The sequence below is a fragment of the Chiloscyllium plagiosum genome, unplaced genomic scaffold, assembly GCF_037043375.1.
Source record: "Chiloscyllium plagiosum isolate Xiang-an unplaced genomic scaffold, Cpla_swu_hap1 HiC_scaffold_28, whole genome shotgun sequence".
In the NCBI taxonomy this organism is placed as follows: Eukaryota; Metazoa; Chordata; class Chondrichthyes; order Orectolobiformes; family Hemiscylliidae; genus Chiloscyllium; species Chiloscyllium plagiosum.
The window spans coordinates 24,893,344-24,912,078 of NW_028270166.1; the positions used below are offsets into that span (position 1 = coordinate 24,893,344).

Genomic DNA, 18,735 nt, shown 5'->3' on the forward strand with positions numbered 1-18,735 from the left:
CACTGTCTGGATGACTTTAAACTTAAACATGCAGATACTTTAGGATGTCCTGAACAGTCCTCTGTTCAGCCTAAATCCTCATTGTATCCCTGAGTTAGGAATTGATAGTCATACATGTGGTGCTTATTAGCTCCAAGTAACATTCCAATGAGATGTTGCACACATGGTCCTGAAGAATTCAATGAACTTTTATCACACCACCTGGCAAGTGGGGAGTATTCCATTACCCTCCTGATGTGACTTGTAATGGAGTTTGGGGAGTCAGGAGGTGAGTAACCTGCAAGATTGCAAGCTGCTGACAATCTAGTAGCCATTGTATGTTGATGGCTAATCCAATTTCAATTCTGATTGTTAGGAGTTCCCAGGATGTTAGTGGCAGATTTGGTGATGGGGATGCCATTGAATATCGGGGTTGATGGTTAGACGCTCTTGTTGGAGATGGTCATCACCCAGCATGTGAAAGTTATTTGTTGGCCCGAAACAACTGAATTTTACAGATATTCTGTAACTTAGTTCACATGCCATCAAAAAGTAATAATTGAATAAGTAAATATTTCTGCAGTAAGACAGAACATAATGGTTAGCATAAAGTGCCTTCCAAGTATCCTAGTAATAAACTTATACATGCAGGTACCAAGCCTTTTTTCTAGTAACCTTCCATATGAGTATGGAACATTAACCTGGGAAGTGGTTTATTCATAATAAGTAACACACCAGAGAAAAGGTAATTTGCAAAGATTCTTTTTCTATTTGACTTTCCAAGATTGAAAGTCTTCTATTCTGCAAGTGAGCAATGGAACTCATTAAATTTTGTTTACAAACTAATTGCTCATTTCTGTGTGGTGTAGGACTTTTCTCTTCACTTTCTCCAAGTACTTTTCTCCGCAAGATTGCAGTTTATTTCCTCACCAGTAAAGCACATGGAGTGTTATTTATGTCATTACAAGTATTGTATGCAGTCAATTGCAAGAAAGCAGTTTTGTCCCTTTTTGTTTGTTTTCCTGATTTGACTGAAGTTGAATCTGACATTGAAAAATGTGACTAATTTGTTGGCCACCTTTTTCTGCTGGGACCTTTTTTTTTAATCTATTATCTGTGAATAGTAGCCCACAGCCCCTTGTCTTGTTGGTCTACGTTTGCCTCTGTCCCACTGTCCTCTCCAGCCTGTTCTCCAGTCCAAAGACTGGTCTCTAGTCTAGTTGTGCTAGTCTCCTGAGTTTTCAATAGTTTAGAGCATGCTACTTATCCCGATTTTTAGTTTGAGAGTTATATCTGTTTTAATTATCACTTTGCAGGCTGCTCGGGAAAGGAACTATCATATATTCTATCAGCTCTGTGCCTCAGCTCAAATGGGAGAATTTCCTCAATTGGATCTTGGTAAGTGCAGGCAACAAATTAATGCATAATCTAACTACATAATTGATCTTTCCAAAATCACTACAGACAATTGGCTGTAATTTATTCCCCCTACTTTAATGACACTTGAAAAAAAGTTAATCACCTTAAGACACTGAAAAAAATTAGATATTTTCTACACCATTTGTTTACAAATGCAATGTGGAACACAGTCATTGGTGAAGTCACTCATTGCTATGTTTTGTGTTAAGTTGTCAACGTTGTTCTGTCAACGTTAATCTCACTTGTGACTCCCATTGGTCCTTTCAATGTCTTTCAATTGTGCTCTGCTCAAAGGAAGGTCCTAGCTTCCTTACCTGCCAATGCTTCAACCTGCTCTTTCCTTGTCTGCTTCTGACTGGCGATTTGCCATTTTCTTGGGGGCAGGGCGAGGGCGGTAGGTCTTATGTCTACCTCAGCAAAATGGGAATTGAACCTGAGCCGTTGGCATTAGAGGAACCTCGACTATCCGAAGGACATGGGCGAGGAGTATTTCATTTGGTTAATCAAATTCCGGATAATCAAGTGTTGGATAGCATGGTTTAACTAAGCAATGGGACCTTGCGTTCTTGCCAGATAATCCAATATTCATAATTTTGAATGCCGATAAGAGGTTCCTGTGGATTAGGATTGGCTTGTTAGCCCTCCAATCAACTGAATTAAGTGGCTGTAGCAACTTATGACCCAACCCTCTTCCTAGAAATTGGCATTGAGTTCCAGAAACACAGTTGGATTGCTCTCTCAAAACAGTAAAAATGTCATTGAGATGTAAGCTGTATCCATTAAGCAGGATAGTTTTTGGATTGTATTCAAGTACTTCACAAATAACTGACCAATAATAGAAATTTCGCATTCAAAACACTTGGCAGAGAAAAAATACATTTTAAAGAGCATGGTTATCACCACAACACTTGATTCCTTACAAGCTAAGAATTTTTATTCCAGTGGGGTATCAAATTCTGAACACTTCAGTTTCTTATTTATTACCTTAGTTATATTAGTTATACTTAACTAATCTATTGGAATTTTATGTAGGCATTAAGCATGGTGGACAATGGGACACAGTAGATGTGGTGTATCTAGATTTCCAAAAGGCATTTGACAAAATGTTGCACAAAAGACTGCATAAGATAAAGATGCATGGTGTTATGGGTAATGTATTAGCATGGATAGGGGATTGGTTAACTAATAGGACAAAAACAGTGGGAATAAATGAGTGCTTTTCTGATTGGCGATCAGTGACTAGTGGTGTGCCTTGGATCAGTTTTGGGACTGCAATTATTCACAATTTATATAGATGATTTAAAGTTGGGGACCATGTGTAGTGTCAAAGTTTGCAGATGACACGAAGTGTAGAGCAAAGTGTACAGAGGACTGTGCAACTTTCCAGAGGACCATAGTTTAAGTGAGTGGGCAAAGGTCTGGCAGATGGAATACAATGTTTAATAAATGTGAAATCATCCATTTTTATGGGAATAAGAGTAAAAAGGACTATTACTTGAATGGTTTAAAAAGTTGCAGCATGCTGCTATGCAGAGGCATCTGGATGTCCTTGTGCATGAATCATAGAAGGTTGGTCTCACACCAGTAATTAGGAAGGTAAGTGGAATTTGCCTTTCATTGCTAAAGGGACTGAGTTTAAAAGCAGGGAGGCTATGTTGCAGCTGGATAGGGACCTGGTAAAGCCACATCTACAGTAATGTCTGCAGTTTTTGTCTCCTTATTTGAGAGGATATATTAGCACTAGAGGGGGTACAGAGAAGATACACTAGGTTGATCCTGGGGTTGATTTCTGAGGAGAGACTGAGTATACTGGGATTATATTTATTGGAATTTAGAATGAGGGGGGGATCTTGTAGAAACATAGAATTATGAAGGGAATAGATAAGATAGAAGCAGGGAGGATGTTTCCACTGGCAGGTGAAACTAGGACAAGAGGGCACTGCCTCAATTGGGAGAGCGGATTTAGTACTGAATTGAGGAGGAACTTCTTCACAAAGGTTTGTGAATCTGTGAAATTCCCTGCCCAGTGAAGTAGTTGAGGCTGCTTCATTAAATGACTTTTAAAGCTAAGAGACTTTTTTTGAACAGAAAAGGAATTAAGGGTTATGGTGAGAGTATGGGTAAGTGGAGTTGAGACTATGAAAAGATTAGCTATGATCTTATTGAATGGCAGAGTGGGCTGAAAGAGCCAGGTGGCCTACTCCTGCTCCTAGTTCTTATAGTCTTTATGTTCTACTTGAACTGATGGTATTGGGTGACAGGCTTGTGGGGATCAGATCTGGGTGAAAGGGTGTTTGCCATCTGGTGAATCATTGTCACTGGAGGCACTGCTTTACATTAAAACCAGAGAGAATGAAATGTTTAATTTCACGTGATACAGTCCCATTACTTGGTCCATAAATTTGAATCAAAATGTGACACTGGAAAAGCACAGCCAGTCAGGCAGCATCTGAGGAACAGGAGAGTCTATATTTCTGGCATAAGCTCATCAACCTTCTTGATGAAGTGCTTATGCTTGAAACATTGACACTCCTGCTGCCTAACTGGCTATACTTTTCCAGTGCCATACTTTGTTTTGACTCTGATCTCCAGCAGTTTTCACGTTCTCCATAAAATTTGAATGAATTATTTCCTTCCAGGTTGTGCCGAGGATTACTTCTATCTGAATCAAGGAGATAATATTTATATTTATGAAAGAGATGATGTTGCAGATCTTAAAAGAACTCAAAATGCTTTCTCCACATTGGGTATGTATATCCTAATATCAAATGCAGCAGAATTTACATGTAGATTTACTCTTGGGTTAATATTTTTGATTTAGTTTTATTCTCGAATGTTTTCTCTTATGAACTTGCTAATCATGCATAGTCCTGAGCAGTCATCTGCATTTTCAATGATTGTGTTGAATGAACATATTTCTCAATTCTATTTTAGAGAGTTTTCAACTTCTAATCTTGATATGAAAAAGATTTGAAGTTTCTTTGTGAAGTATCTGAAGATAATTACAGCTGCTGCTGTTGTTGAAGGGTGTAACCCAACAGGACATGTACATTTTTCTCACTTCTAACCTTTGCAAATTGAATCTATTCAGGTGAATCCTTCCTTGATCCACTTCACATTTGGTGGATTACTGGAGAAGAGTTTGTGCTTCCTACTTTGAACTTGGTCTAAATTCACTCAAGTATCAGTGTCAGGTTTTTACGTTGATGCATCAATGTGCCAATGTGAAATATCTGGTTAATTATGACATTAATTATGTCTATGCACATAATTAATTCTGTACAAATGAGAAAAACTGTATTGATGGACTGTCCAAATGAAATGCAATCTTTCCGTGCAAAGTATTTTTTAAAAAGTACAATGAATGATCTTCATTCTGAAGTCCTACTGGAGTCAACATCTGTACAGGTGCTGCCAGACCTGCTGAGTTTCTCCACTTTTATTTTCATTTCAGATTCCCAAATATCCACTGTATTTTGCTGCCACATGAATTGCTTTTAATTTTCATTTCGCCACTGACTTTTGATAAATGAAGAGTTAGTGTTAAGTATGCTGGATTGAATGCTTCCTGCATGACTTGAGTTAATCAGAACCACCTGTATGAATGAGTTATTTGAGTTGAGGATATGGTATTTGGCTTTTGACAGTGAGCTATGACCTTAAGTTAATATAAACTGTTGACAAACTGTTAGGAATCAGAATCTTACAACACGCAGTCCCCAGCCACTTCAATAAAATAAGTACTGGTGAGATTTGCACAGATTTTAAGATATTGGAAAGCAATGGACTCTAGAGCTGTTTATCTTTCCAGAGTTGGTAGGGAACAAGGATTGTCTAAACTAGAATACTTGATGCTTATTTTCTTTGTTTTTCATTATTTATTACTCAACTTTGATGTCACGGCATAAAGTGTCTCCTTTACTAAAACTTAACTTTTGATTTCAAAATGTTGCATTGGTGGCCTGCAGTGTGGTTACCCACTGCCTCTTAATGCATTTATCTTTGTCCACCCCTGCCTAATTTGGATGAGAGTGTGGGATGAAAGAAGAAAATTCATAATTAACTTCCTCTTATTCTTAGTTGTATTATTGGATTGAACTTGCCAGAATCATCTACAAATGATGCTTAAAGGTTTTAGTTACTGGCTGGAAAAGAAAACCCACTTGTGGTCTGATATGCGCGCGGGGCGGGGAGTTGCATCTGGATGGCCCTGCCTAACTCCTGACCTATACTTCTAGCCCAATGTCTCATTCTCCTGCAGTTGCAGCAGTGCCTGCTCGAGCATCCCCTGGGCTGTTACAGTGGCCTGTTGCTGTCCGTCCAGTGGTCCGGTTGGGCAATCGGAGGGAATGGCCCTTTCTGGCTGGGAGTGGGAAGCAACTTATTTCTGTCCAGGTTATTTGTTAACCTGCCCCCCCATTGTGCTGTTTGCTAAGTCAAGTTGAGAGATTTATATTTTGGGCATGGGCCAGCAACATGCAGTTTATAAGGGTTTGTGCTGCAAGTTGTTGGTTTTCTAATAATATGCCTGCTGAACAATCCCAGACTTCTTTAAAATGGGCTATGAAGTCCGGTAGGGATTTATCTGCTCTTTGCAGACACTGGGTTACAGCACCAAAATCCACGTGCTGCCTTGCACTGGTTTTTATGGCCTCTTTTACAATATTGTCCAGCCAGTGATCCCAGTCTGAAATGGAGTCCCAGGGTCGGGTAGGGAGTTTTATGGCAGAATGAATAGTTCCCCAGTGGGATCCACATGCAAGTTGCAGCAGAGTCTGTATGTCTTGGGGCAGGCAACTTATAGATAGCCGGAATTTGCAGTAGCCAACTATAGAATGGTATTGGCCTTGAGGCGTCTGGGGCATCCTGAGCATGGTCCGGACCTCCACATGGGTCCAGGGCTTATCAGTCAGAGTGGAGCCGATCATGATGCGGAGGAGTTGATGGTCTGTGCCATGTTGGTTTTGGGCAGCAGTGGCAGCTGTGCTGCAGGTAACCCTGAGTTACTGGTGGCGGTGTTAAATTGGGCCACTCTGTGGCCGCTGCATCCTGCTGTAAGCCCTCCTGGGGCTGGGTGGCCACTAGATGGGCGGCACAGTGGTTAGCACTGTTTCCTCACAGCACCAGAGATCCGGGTTCAATTCCCATCTCAGGCGACTGTGTGGAGTTTGCACATTCTCCCCGTGTCTGCGTGGGTTTCCTCCTGGGTGCTCCGGTTTCCTCCCACAATCCAAAAATGTGCAGTTTAGGTGAATAGGCTGTGCTAAATTGCTGTTAGTGTTAGGTGAAGGGGTAAATGTAGGGGAATGGGTCTGGGTGGGTTACGCTTTGGCGGGTTGGTGTGGACTTGTTGGGCCAAAGGGCCTGTTTCCACACTAAGTAATCTAATGCAGCCACCTCATCTAGCAGCAGGTCTGATTCCGGAGGTGGTAGGGGCTGTTTGGGGTACTGCAGGGCATAAGGAGGCAGGACCGCAACTGGGGGGGTTGTGGGGGGTGTGAACTGTTCTAGGGGGTCTGGCAGTGATCTTTCATTCGCTTTAGGGGGTTGGTGCCACTTCACAACTTCCCTGAATTTTCCCATACACTGCAGCATGTTAGCAATGTCCCGGGAGGGGTCCCCATTCCCTCCCGCAATGGCCATGGCACAATTGTCGATCTTTTAAAGTTTTAAAGGACCTCCCATATGTCCAGTTTCTGTGGGACCAGGTGTACAGGTCCCCAGTGAAGGCTGGGGACATAGTGGCTGTCCCGTTTCCTTGAGCACTGTGTTTGCCGGGGTGTTACAAGAGGATCTCCTACCTTTTGTCTCGAAGGTAACTTATTTACTATGCCTCCTAAGCGTCATCTTGTCCAGGATTGGCGACCGTAGACCGTTGTCCCCACATGGCTGGGGCAGCAACGTGCCCGTGGGTGGTACCTCCCGGCAGAGAGTGGACTTTCATGCTCCCGTACTGTGAAACGGCTCCTGAGCCGAGCTTGCAGACTGTGAATGTGGCTTTCTGTGTGAACCAGAGAATGCTTGTAAAACTACTCAGACATGCAATGACAGACCATAGGCAAACACTTACAAACTGCAAGTTGAACACTTGAAAACCAGTGTGCAGAACAAATCACAAGACACAGACAGACCAGCAGCTGGTGCCCCTGTCAATTTCCCCAATCTTAAATCTTTTAAGCGAGAATTTAATGGGCGGTTTCTGCTTGTCTTGCTGGGAAACCCTGCTGGTCCATCTTTCCCCTGGCTGGATCAAGCACGTGGCTGCTCTCCGGCTCAAGTTGGATCATGTGTCTGCCTAAATGGGTACAATTTTGAGTATAATTTGGGAGTTCGCCTCCCTGTCTCACTCACAGTGAAAACAGCTCAGGGCCGAAATGCTGCTACCATGGATCAGAATTTTGGCTACTCCAGCACCACTACCAGACGTCCAACCTGTTGTAGAGCTAGCTGCCAGGTCTGAATTGCGCACCAATTGAAAAGTCAGGTTCGCTTCAACCTGTTGATGGAAAGGGCCTGCTGACTAACACCAAACTGTCAGAAATTCAGCCCAATGAATCCGAGCCACAAACGAGGATCGTAGTGAAATTGACAAGCGATTTATTAAACAAACAACATTGCGGAAGAGAAATTGACCAGGCTTACACGGAACTGATTCTCTGCACAGATGGCCAGGATTCTTTCCCTGAGCGGAAGGTGCCAGTAGGTTTTATAGAGGTACAACAAAAAGGTGATAATTGAAAAGCAGTTACAGTACAATGGTGAAAATTGTAGAATGATTAAAACGAGTGGAAATTAATCCAGTGTCTGGCAGCAACAATTCATTTGTAATTGACACAGAAGATTCCAGCCATCTCTGAGCAGGTGAGAATGTCTTCTAGATGATTCTTCACTATTTCCTGTCCGCTGGAATATGTGTAAATGTTCCTTCTCCTGGTGTCCAGGTCTGTCCTTTGTGTTCCTCCTGCGAGCGAAGTCTTCCGGGGCCCTTCAGTCCGCCTCTTTGTTTATGCGGTTTCGGTGGGAAATGAGCCTACGGTTAGAGTATTGGTACTGCAGTGCTAATCAGGGCTGGGAGCTTACTGTGAAGGCTGTTTGGGAAGTGAATTCTCTACTCTGAGTAGCTTGGCCATTTCTGGTTTCTTTCTTAGCTTGTTTGGCCAAGACTGGGGCATTGTGGGTGTGTTCTGTGTTGGCAGGCTTGATCTGTTTTGCAGACCTGCTTCTGTTATGTGGTCATGCTGTAGGTGGGCAGGGTAGCAGATCTTTCTCCCACATTCTCCTTTTCAGAACCTTATCCTTTTCTCTTGGTCTCCTACCCCTTGAACATTCTGCACCCTCTCTGAGACATCCTTGATCCTGGCACCAGGGAGACAACACACCATTGATTTTTTTTTTTTGTTTTTTGCTACTGGCTGCAGAAACATTTGTCTGTGCCTCTGACTAGAGTCCCCTAACACAATGGATCGCTTGGAACCTGACGTACCCCTCATTACATTCGAGCCTGTCTTGATATGAGAAACTTGGCTGTTCGTGCTACATTTTCCAAAACAGCATACTTGTTTGAAATGGGAATAGCCCTGGAAGACTCCTGTACTACCTGCCTTGTTTCTCTTACCTTTTCCTGGAGTTAACCCATCCGTAACTGTATCTGCGACTTTTCTCCCTTCCTATAACTGCCATCCATCACACCCCCTAGCTCTTGTAAATTCCTCATTGTCTCCAACTGTCTCTCCAATTGACCCATTCAATAGGATTCGCAACCAGATATAATCCTCAGTAATCCATAAACACACTTGAAACTCCCACATCTGGCAAGAGCATATCACTCTACTGAAGGCCATTTTCAGTCTACACTCAAAATAGCACCATCTTTACTGCTGTGCCAAACATTGTTCCAGACTCACTTAATAGGGTTGAGACTTAACATTCTAAATGTTGCCTTCCCCCAGAAGGGGGCTATCAAGACTCTGGGATAAATTTTTTGAGGTGAGAGGTGAGCGATTTTAAAGACAAGTTGTAAATTGTTTAAAGGGTGGTTTGTGGCAATGAACTTCCTGAGAAAGTGGTAAATATGTACACAATTACAACATTTTAAGACATTTGGATGAGTATGTGAATAGACAGGCTTTTGAGGGATATGGGCCAGGAGCAGGCAGGTGGGATGAGTTTAGTTTTGGATTATGTTCAGCATGGGCTAGTTGGACCAAGGGGCCTGTTTCCATATTGTATAACTCTGACTCTATATTCTTTCATGCTTTCTGTAATGTATTTGTTGGTTTTGGGCAGAGTGTGTGTGGTGGATGTGTCCTCTGGCAATTCCAGGATTTTGCTGTTAACTGCTCTTGTACTGTTTATCGTGGTTTAGATTCCACCAGAGTCTTGGTTCTAATGTTTCTGCTTAATGCTGAACAGGGAATGGTTTTAAGTTTCTTATTTTGTTCTGGTCAGAAAATTGTCATGACCTCCACAGTGATGATTGAGTGTCTTATTTCATCTTAATTAAATAGCCATTTTGTTCACTTCACTCATGGAAATCAATCTTCTATTCTAAGCAATGATGGTCACTGTTGTCTGCTTTACTTTAGCTGAAACTTTATTGCTGGAACGGCACAGCAGGTCAGACAGCATCTAGGGAAAAGGAGATTCGACGTTTCGGGCACATGCCCTTCCTCAGGAATGAGCAGAGAGTGTTCAGCAGGAGAAGATAAAAGGTAGGGAGGAGGGACTTGGAGGAGGGGCGTTGGAAATGTGATAGGTGGAAAGAGGTCAAGGTGAGGGTGATAGGTCGGAGTAGGGTGGAGGCGGAGAGGTCAAGAAGAAGACTGCAGGTCAGGAAGGCGGTGCCGGGCTGGAGGGATTCGGCTGAGACAAGTTGGGGGGAGGGGGGATGAAGAAACTGGTGAAGTCCAAGTTCATCCCCTGTGGTTGGAGGGTTCCCAGTCGGAAGATAAGACGCTCCTCCTCCGACCGTCGCGTTGTTGTGGTTTGGCGGTGGATGAGTCCAATGACCTGCATATCCTCGGTGGAGTGGGAGGAGGAGTTGAAATGCTGTGCTACAGGGTGATTGGGTTGGTTCGTCCGGGTGGCCCAGAGGTGCTCTCTGAATCGCTCCGCAAGTAGGCGGCCTGTCTCCCCAATATAGAGGAGGCCGCAGCGGATGCAGTAGATAATGTGGGTGGAGGTGCAGGTGAATCTGTGGCGGATATGGAAGTTTCCTTTGGGGCCTTGGAGAGAAGTGAGGGGGGAGGTGTGGGCGCAAGTGTTGCACCTCCTGCGGTTGCAAGGGAAGGTGCCGGGAGTGGAGGTTGGGTTGGTGGGGGGTATGGATCTGACAAGGGAGTCGCGGAGGGAGTGGTCTCTACGGAAAGCTGATAAAGGAGGGGAGGGAAATATATCCTTGGTGGTGGGGTCCGTTTGGAGGTGGCGGAAGTGACGGCGGATGATGCGTTGTACATGGAGATTGGTGGGGTGGTAGGTGAGGACCAGTGGGGTTCTGTCCTGGTGGCGGTTGGAGGGGCGAGGCTCAAGGGCGGAGGAGCGGGAAGTGGAGGAGATGCGGTGGAGGGCATCGTCGATCACGTCGGGGGGGAAATTGCGGTCCTTGAAAAAGGAGGCCATCTGTGTTCGTATTTTGAACTGGTCCTCCTGGGAGCAGATGCGGCGGAGACGAAGGAATTGGGAGAATGGGATGGCGTTTTTACAGGGGGCGGGGTGGGAGGAGGTGTAGTCCAGGTAGCTGTGGGAGTCGGTCGGTTTGTAGTAGATGTCCGTGTTGATTCGGTCGTCTGAGATAGAAACAGAAAGGTCTAGGAAGGGGAGGGAGGAGTCCGAGACTGTCCAGGTGAATTTGAGGTCGGGGTGGAAGGTGTTAGTGTAGTGGATGAACTGTTCAACCTCCTCGTGGGAGCACGAGGTAGCGCCGATACAGTCATCAATGTAGCGAAGGAAAAGATGGGGGGTGGGGCCAACTTTTCTTTCCAATCCTCCCACTTTCTCCAAACAAAAGGAGTAGCCATGGGCACCCGCATGGGCCCCAGCTATGCCTGCCTCTTCGTAGGGTATGTGGAACAATCCATCTTCCGCAACTACACTGGCCCCACCCCCCATCTTTTCCTTCGCTACATTGATGACTGTATCGGCGCTACCTCGTGCTCCCACGAGGAGGTTGAACAGTTCATCCACTACACTAACACCTTCCACCCCGACCTCAAATTCACCTGGACAGTCTCGGACTCCTCCCTCCCCTTCCTAGACCTTTCTGTTTCTATCTCAGACGACCGAATCAACACGGACATCTACTACAAACCGACCGACTCCCACAGCTACCTGGACTACACCTCCTCCCACCCCGCCCCCTGTAAAAACGCCATCCCATTCTCCCAATTCCTTCGTCTCCGCCGCATCTGCTCCCAGGAGGACCAGTTCAAAATACGCACAACACAGATGGCCTCCTTCTTCAAGGACCGCAATTTCCCCCCCGACGTGATCGACGATGCCCTCCACCGCATCTCCTCCACTTCCCGCTCCTCCGCCCTTGAGCCTCGCCCCTCCAACCGCCACCAGGACAGAACCCCACTGGTCCTCACCTACCACCCCACCAATCTCCATGTACAACGCATCATCCGCCGTCACTTCCGCCACCTCCAAACGGACCCCACCACCAAGGATATATTTCCCTCCCCTCTTTTATCAGCTTTCCGTAGAGACCACTCCCTCCGCGACTCCCTTGTCAGATCCATACCCCCCACCAACCCAACCTCCACTCCCGGCACCTTCCCTTGCAACCGCAGGAGGTGCAACACTTGCGCCCACACCTCCCCCCTCACTTCTCTCCAAGGCCCCAAAGGAAACTTCCATATCCTCCACAGATTCACCTGCACCTCCACCCACATTATCTACTGCATCCGCTGCAGCCGGTGTGGCCTCCTCTATATTGGGGGGACAGGCCGCCTACTTGCGGAGCGATTCAGAGAGCACCTCTGGGCCACCCGGACGAACCAACCCAATCACCCTGTAGCACAGCATTTCAACTCCCCCTCCCACTCCACCGAGGATATGCAGGTCATTGGACTCATCCACCGCCAAACCACAACAACGCGACGGTCGGAGGAGGAGCGTCTTATCTTCCGACTGGGAACCCTCCAACCACAGGGGATGAACTTGGACTTCACCAGTTTCTTCATCCCCCCCTCCCCCCAACTTGTCTCAGCCGAATCCCTCCAGCCCGGCACCGCCTTCCTGACCTGCAGTCTTCTTCTTGACCTCTCCGCCTCCACCCTACTCCGACCTATCACCCTCACCTTGACCTCTTTCCACCTATCACATTTCCAACGCCCCTCCTCCAAGTCCCTCCTCCCTACCTTTTATCTTCTCCTGCTGAACACTCTCTGCTCATTCCTGAGGAAGGGCATGTGCCCGAAACGTCGAATCTCCTTTTCCCTAGATGCTGTCTGACCTGCTGTGCTGTTCCAGCAATAAAGTTTCAGCTTTGATCTCCAGCGTCTGCAGACCTCACTTTCTCCTCTGCTTTACTTTAGCCTTGGTATTGAATCAATGCATGTGAAATATGTTTGGGTGTGTGGTTTGAATTGATTTTCATATGATTATAGCTTTGTAGAGAAATCGTTGAAAGGAACTAGAAATTCTATTTCAAATGCATTTTAACAGTTTTCAGTCTGAGGCAATTATCTTAATATCATTCACCAGATTGAAGAATCTGATCAGTACGATAACTTAATTTTTCCAAGGTAGTGTATTAACATTGTGACAGATTCTCTCTACTTCCTCTGCCCTCCACAGCATTTCCTTTTTTTTTTCAAATAAAGTTTCCGATCCAGGGATCCAGTTTGAACTGTGCTTCTGAATGCTTTCCAGAAGTTGAACATTGCTGCAGTAGTTACAGCTTTTAATTGAAACTGCACTATTCTAAGAACAATGAAATGAATTGTATTTTTTTTAAACCAGCAGTTTCAGTAAGTCCAGATATAGCATCATTTGTGTTGGGCACACCCTCTGACAATACAGGGCTGAAGAGAATTATTAAATAACCATAAAACTTTTTATGGAATACAGGAACTGATTTGCTTCAAACTCACAAGATATGGGTCTAAGAAATGAATGGCCTCTTTATTTTTTGTTTCTTCTGACTAAAGATCTCCATTTTAGAGGTATTTATTGTCACCATCTGACTAAATCTGGGAGAATTTTGTTTGATCTGATTTTAGTTATTGGTGACCTGGAGGTACTGTTTTATTCCTAGTGTTGTGGACCAGACCAAACCCTCAATGTTATGAAAATAGCCTATACCCTAACTAAAGGCATGTGCCAGACGTGGCATTCTGGGTGCAAATCGATTGATCAAACTACCAGACTTGAAGCAAAATGCACTTTATTCATATACAATATACAATAGTCAATACAGCAAAAGGAAGTGGAATAACTTAATCAACGCTATTAAATTATTTAACTACTAAACAGTCCCTGTTCAAATATAAAAACATTCCATAAATGCACCATTGGCAAAGTCAGTGTGTGACAGGCAGTCCTCCAGTCCAGGAGGAAAACCATCAAGACAACACTCTGGAAAAGTAGTAGGAAGTGATGTATTGGCTCTTCTAGAGCTAACTTCAAGATCCCAGCAACTGCTCCAGAAAAAACAAAGTAGAAATTGTGGCTCTGGGGGCGCCTAACCCCACCCTTTTTGCTTGTTCTAACATTTTCCAAAAAAAACCCCAAAGCCCCTCAAGTTGTTTACTTTACTGGATTCAAATAACTCAGTACCTCCTGTCTTTAAACACAAAAAGGACGAAATATACCTCCTCAAAACCAGAGTATTGTCACTAGTTCATAGCAGCACTTTTTTTATTTCTTTGCTACCCAAAGCTAGGATTTTCTGTCAAATGAACATGCAAATTATACTGACAATGGGGCTCTGAGCATAAAACAATGAGAGTGCACTGCGGGGGGGGGGGGGGGGGGGAAGGGATGTTTTAACTGCCTTATTCCAAACCTGGAGTCTGATCCTTTCTACTGATTTGTGTGATTTTAAGCATAAGATTTCAAACAAATGCTCACAACAGGCTGGGCTGGTCAGAGTTTGTTTCTCTTGGCATCTAATGTTTGTACCTGTATCTCTCCCTCTCTCGCATAGTATTGACTTGTTAGAATTAAGCATGTTGTTTAACATGTGGAGCTGTAGGGATTGCAATCCAATCATTTCCAGGAAATTGAAGGCTTAGTTACCAAAACAAGTTTACACCAATTTTATTGGTTGATTTATGATGTGACTAAAATAGGACACAATGTCTAACATAGGAATTTGCATTTTTACTGTATTCCTGCTTGTAACTTGACAGGAATCTTGCCCATGTCTTTGATTAAAATTGCATTCTGCATTTCAATGTGGATACCGATTTGTAACTGACAATTTTTTGTTAAAATACTTTATTGAGACTTCTTTATGACAATTTTCCAGTGACTGACACCCCCCCCCCCCCCAAGAGTTTTACTGTAACAAACAAACTAACACCTGTCAATCTGATGTATTAACAGGCCACTGATACATGAAAATAAAGAAAAATGTACTTGGCGTTTACAAGTGCAACAAAATATACCATTTTATCAGGTGCCAGACGTGAAACATTTAAAGGAGCGGTTCCTCCGTCCCCCTCAGCCCCCTAATTCTTACTGCCACTATCCTAGGGCAATTATTCTACTTGATCTTTAAAGTTTTTCAGATGGGATTCACTGTGGTGAATTTCTCCAATTCCTTATGTTCTTTCCTCTTCCAAGGTAACTCGATTTAATAGTCTCCTGCTTGATTGTTTACACAGAATTATTCTGATATTTTTCCCCTCGCAGTAGTCGTCTTTTTTCTCTGCAGCTCCAATTTCTGCTATCCTCTTTCTGTAAGATCCTGAAGGATGATAAAGCTGTGAATTTCTATATGACTTTCTCTCTCCCGAACCAGATCATTTGGGAATGTCTGAGGTATTTCCAGGACTCTTCAGGACAACTATCCTGTAATGCATATTGAGTTCAAGTTCAGCATTCCTGAGTCAGCCTTTCTTATGGCAGACTTTATTCCAACTTCAGTAAGTTTGATGTTTGTTTATTGATGTTTTCAGGTATCTGTGAATCTCATCAAATGGAAATATTTCAAATTATAGCTTCTATTCTTCATCTGGGAAATATAAACTTTCAATCAAATGACCGTGATGGTGAAAATAGCTTTGTTAACGTAAGTTTTTTTTTGTTTTACAATCTTAATTTTATAAATGGTTCAACACAACTTTTGCTGTGTATTTGAAGTTAACTTTGAAAATGTCAAGATAAAGGTTTTTTAATAACGAATTCAAAAAGCTGGTTAATTGATCTGTTGTTTGTTTTAACATCTTGCAGTATACCAACTGCCAGAGGGTCTTGTGGCTGAGTGGCAGTGTATCCTTATCTCTCTGGACTAGAAGATATTATTCAAGCTCCACCTGCCCTGGAGCTATGTAACAATATGTCAGAACCAGTTTAGTTAAGGAAATACATTAGTAACTTCTAACAGCAAAAGTGGGTGCACTTCAAAAAGTGATTTTGGCTGAGTGATTTGGAATGTTATAGTGTCACCTAAGGCTACATTTGTGGTGATGGAGAGTCTCTCTCTCTCTCTCTCTCTCTCTCCCTTTCTCTCTTTCTCTCTTTCTCTCTTTCTCTCCTTCTCTCTTTCTCTCCTTCTCTCTTTCTCTCTTTCTCTCTTTCTCTCTTTCTTCCTCTCTTTCTCTCTTCCTCTCTTCCTCTCTTCCTCTCTTCCTCTCTTCCTCTCTTCCTCTCTTCCTCTCTTCCTCTCCTCTTCCTCTTTCCTCTCTTCCTCTCTTCCTCTCTTCCTCTCTTCCTCTCTTCCTCTCTTCCTCTCTTCCTCTTCCTCTCTTCCTCTCTTCCTCTCTTCCTCTCTCCTCTCTTCCTCTCTTCCTCTCTCTCCTTCCTCTCCTTCTTTCTCTCTTTCTCCCTTTCTCCCTTTCTCCCTTTCACCCTTTCACCCTTTCACCCTTTCACCTTTCACCCTTTCACCCTTTCACCCTTTCACCCTTTCTCTCTGTCTCTCTGTCTCTCTGTCTCTCCTCTCTCTCTGTCTCTCCGTCTCTCTGTCTCTCCGTCTCTCTGTCTCTCTGTCTCTCTGTCTCTCTGTCTCTCTGTCTCTCTGTCTCTCTGTCTCTCTGTCTCTCTGTCTCTCTGTCTCTCTGTCTCTCTGTCTCTCTGTCTCTCTGTCTCTCTGTCTCTCTGTCTCTCTGTCTCTCTGTCTCTCTGTCTCTCTGTCTCTCTGTCTCTCTTGTCTCTCTGTCTTTCTTTCTTTCTTCTTTCTTTTCTTTCTTTCTCTTCTTTCTTTCTTTCTTTCTCGTCTGTCTCTCTCTCTTTCTTTCTTTCTTTTTCTCGTCTGTCTCTCTCTTCTTTCTTTTTCTTTTTTCTGTTGTTCTCTCTCTTTCTTTTCTTTCTTTCTTTCTCGTCTGTCTCTTCTCTTTCTTTCTTTCTTTCTCGTCTGTCTCTCTCTTTCTTTCTTTCTTTCTCGTCTGTCTCTCTCTCTTTCTTTCTTTCTCGTCTGTCTTCTCTCTCTCTTTCTTTCTTTCTCGTCTGTCTCTCTTCTCTTTCTTTCTTTCTCGTCTGTCTCTCTCTCTTTCTTTCTTTCTCGTTGTCTCTCTGTCTCTCTGTCTTTCTCGTCTGTCTCTCTCTCTTTCTTTCTTTCTCGTCTGTCTCTCTTTCTCTCTTTCTTTCTTTCTCGTCTGTCTCTTCTCTCTTTCTTTCTCGTCTGTCTCTCTCTTCTTCTTCTTTCTCGTCTGTCTTCTTTCTTTCTTTCTTTCTCGTCTTCTCTTCTTTTCTTTCTCTCTCTGTCTTCTCTCTCTTTCTTTCTTTCTCGTCTGTCTCTCTCTCTTCTTTCTTTCTTCTCTCGTCTGTCTCTCTCTCTTTCTTTCTTTCTGTCTCCTTCTCTTCTCTTTCTTTCTTTCTCGTCTGTCTCTCTCTCTTTTCTTTCTTTCTCGTCGTCTTCTCTCTCTCTTTCTTTCTTCTAGTCTTTCTCTTTCTCTCTTTCTGGTCTTTCTTTCTCTTCTTCTCTTCTCTCTCTCTTTCTTTCTTTCTCGTCTGTCTCTCTCTCTTTCTTTCTTTCTCGTCTGTCTCTCTCTCTCTTTCTTTCTTTCTTTTCTTCTCGTCTGTCTCTCTCTCTTTTCTTCTTTCTTCTTGTCTGTCTTCTCTCTCTTTCTTTCTTTCTTTCTCGTCTGTCTCTCTTTTCTCTCTTCTTTCTTGTCTGTCTCTCTCCTTTCTCTTTTCTTTCTTTCTTTCTCGTCTGTCTCTCTCTCTTTCTTTCTTTCTCGTCTGTCTCTCTCTCTTTCTTTCTTCTCGTCTCTCTCTCCTCTTCTTCTTTCTTTCTTCTCGTCTGTCTCTCTCTTCTTTCTCTTTCTTTCTTTCTCGTCTGTCTCTTCTCTTCTTTCTTCTTTCTTTCTTTCTTTCTTTTTTTCTTTCTTTCTTTCTCGTCTGTCTCTCTCTCTTTCTCTCTCTTTCTCTCTTCTTTCTTTCTTCTCGTCTGTCTCTCTCTCTCTTCTTTCTTTCTCTCGTCTGTCTCTCTCTCTTTCTTTCTTCTTTCTTTCTCGTCTGTCTCTCTCTCTTTCTTTCTTTCTCGTCTGTCTCTCTCTCTTTCTTTCTTTCTTTCTTTCTCGTCTGTCTCTCTCTCCTTTCTTTCTTTCTTTCTTTTCGTCTGTCTTCTTCTCTTTCTTTCTTTCTCGTCTGTCTCTCTCTCTTTCTTTCTTTCTTTCTCGTCTGTCTCTCTCTCTTTCTCTTTCTTTCTTTCTTTCTCGTCTGTCTCTCTCTCTTTCTTTCTTTCTTTCTTTCTTTCTTTCTCGTCTGTCTCTCTCTTCTTTCTTTCTTTCTTTCTTTCTTTCTCTCGTCTGTCTCTCTCTCTTCTCTTTCTTTCTTTCTTCTTTCTTTCTTTCTTTCTCGTCTGTCTCTCTCTTTCTTTCTTTCTCGTCTGTCTCTCTCTCTTCTTTCTTTCTCTTGTCTGTCTCTCTCTCTTTCTTTCTTTCTTTCTTTCTCGTCTGTCTCTCTCTCTTTCTTTCTTTCTTTCTTTCTCGTCTGTCTCTCTCTCTTTCTTTCTTTCTTTCTTTCTTTCTTTCTCGTCTGTCTCTCTCTTTCTTTCTTTCTTTCCTTTCCTTTCTTTCTTTCTCGTCTGTCTCTCTCTCTTTCTTTCTTTCTTTCTTTCTCGTCTGTCTCTCTCTCTTTCTTTCTTTCTTTCTTTCTCGTCTGTCTCTCTCTCTTTCTTTCTTTCTCGTCTGTCTCTCTCTCTTTCTTTCTTTCTCGTCTGTCTCT

The 18,735-nt window shown here is 43.4% G+C and overlaps 1 protein-coding gene across 1 annotated transcript in view; it reads left to right on the forward strand.

Moving 5' to 3' along the window:
- The window catches only part of LOC122565046 (unconventional myosin-Vb-like), a 187,612-nt gene that overhangs the window by 51,931 nt on the left and 116,946 nt on the right, over positions 1-18,735 (forward strand). Inside the window, exons 7-9 of the mRNA XM_087975842.1 lie at positions 1,296-1,377; positions 4,038-4,145; positions 15,525-15,637. Of these exons, the coding sequence (XP_087831968.1) occupies positions 1,296-1,377; positions 4,038-4,145; positions 15,525-15,637 (303 nt within the window). The remainder of the gene's footprint in view (positions 1-1,295; positions 1,378-4,037; positions 4,146-15,524; positions 15,638-18,735) is intronic.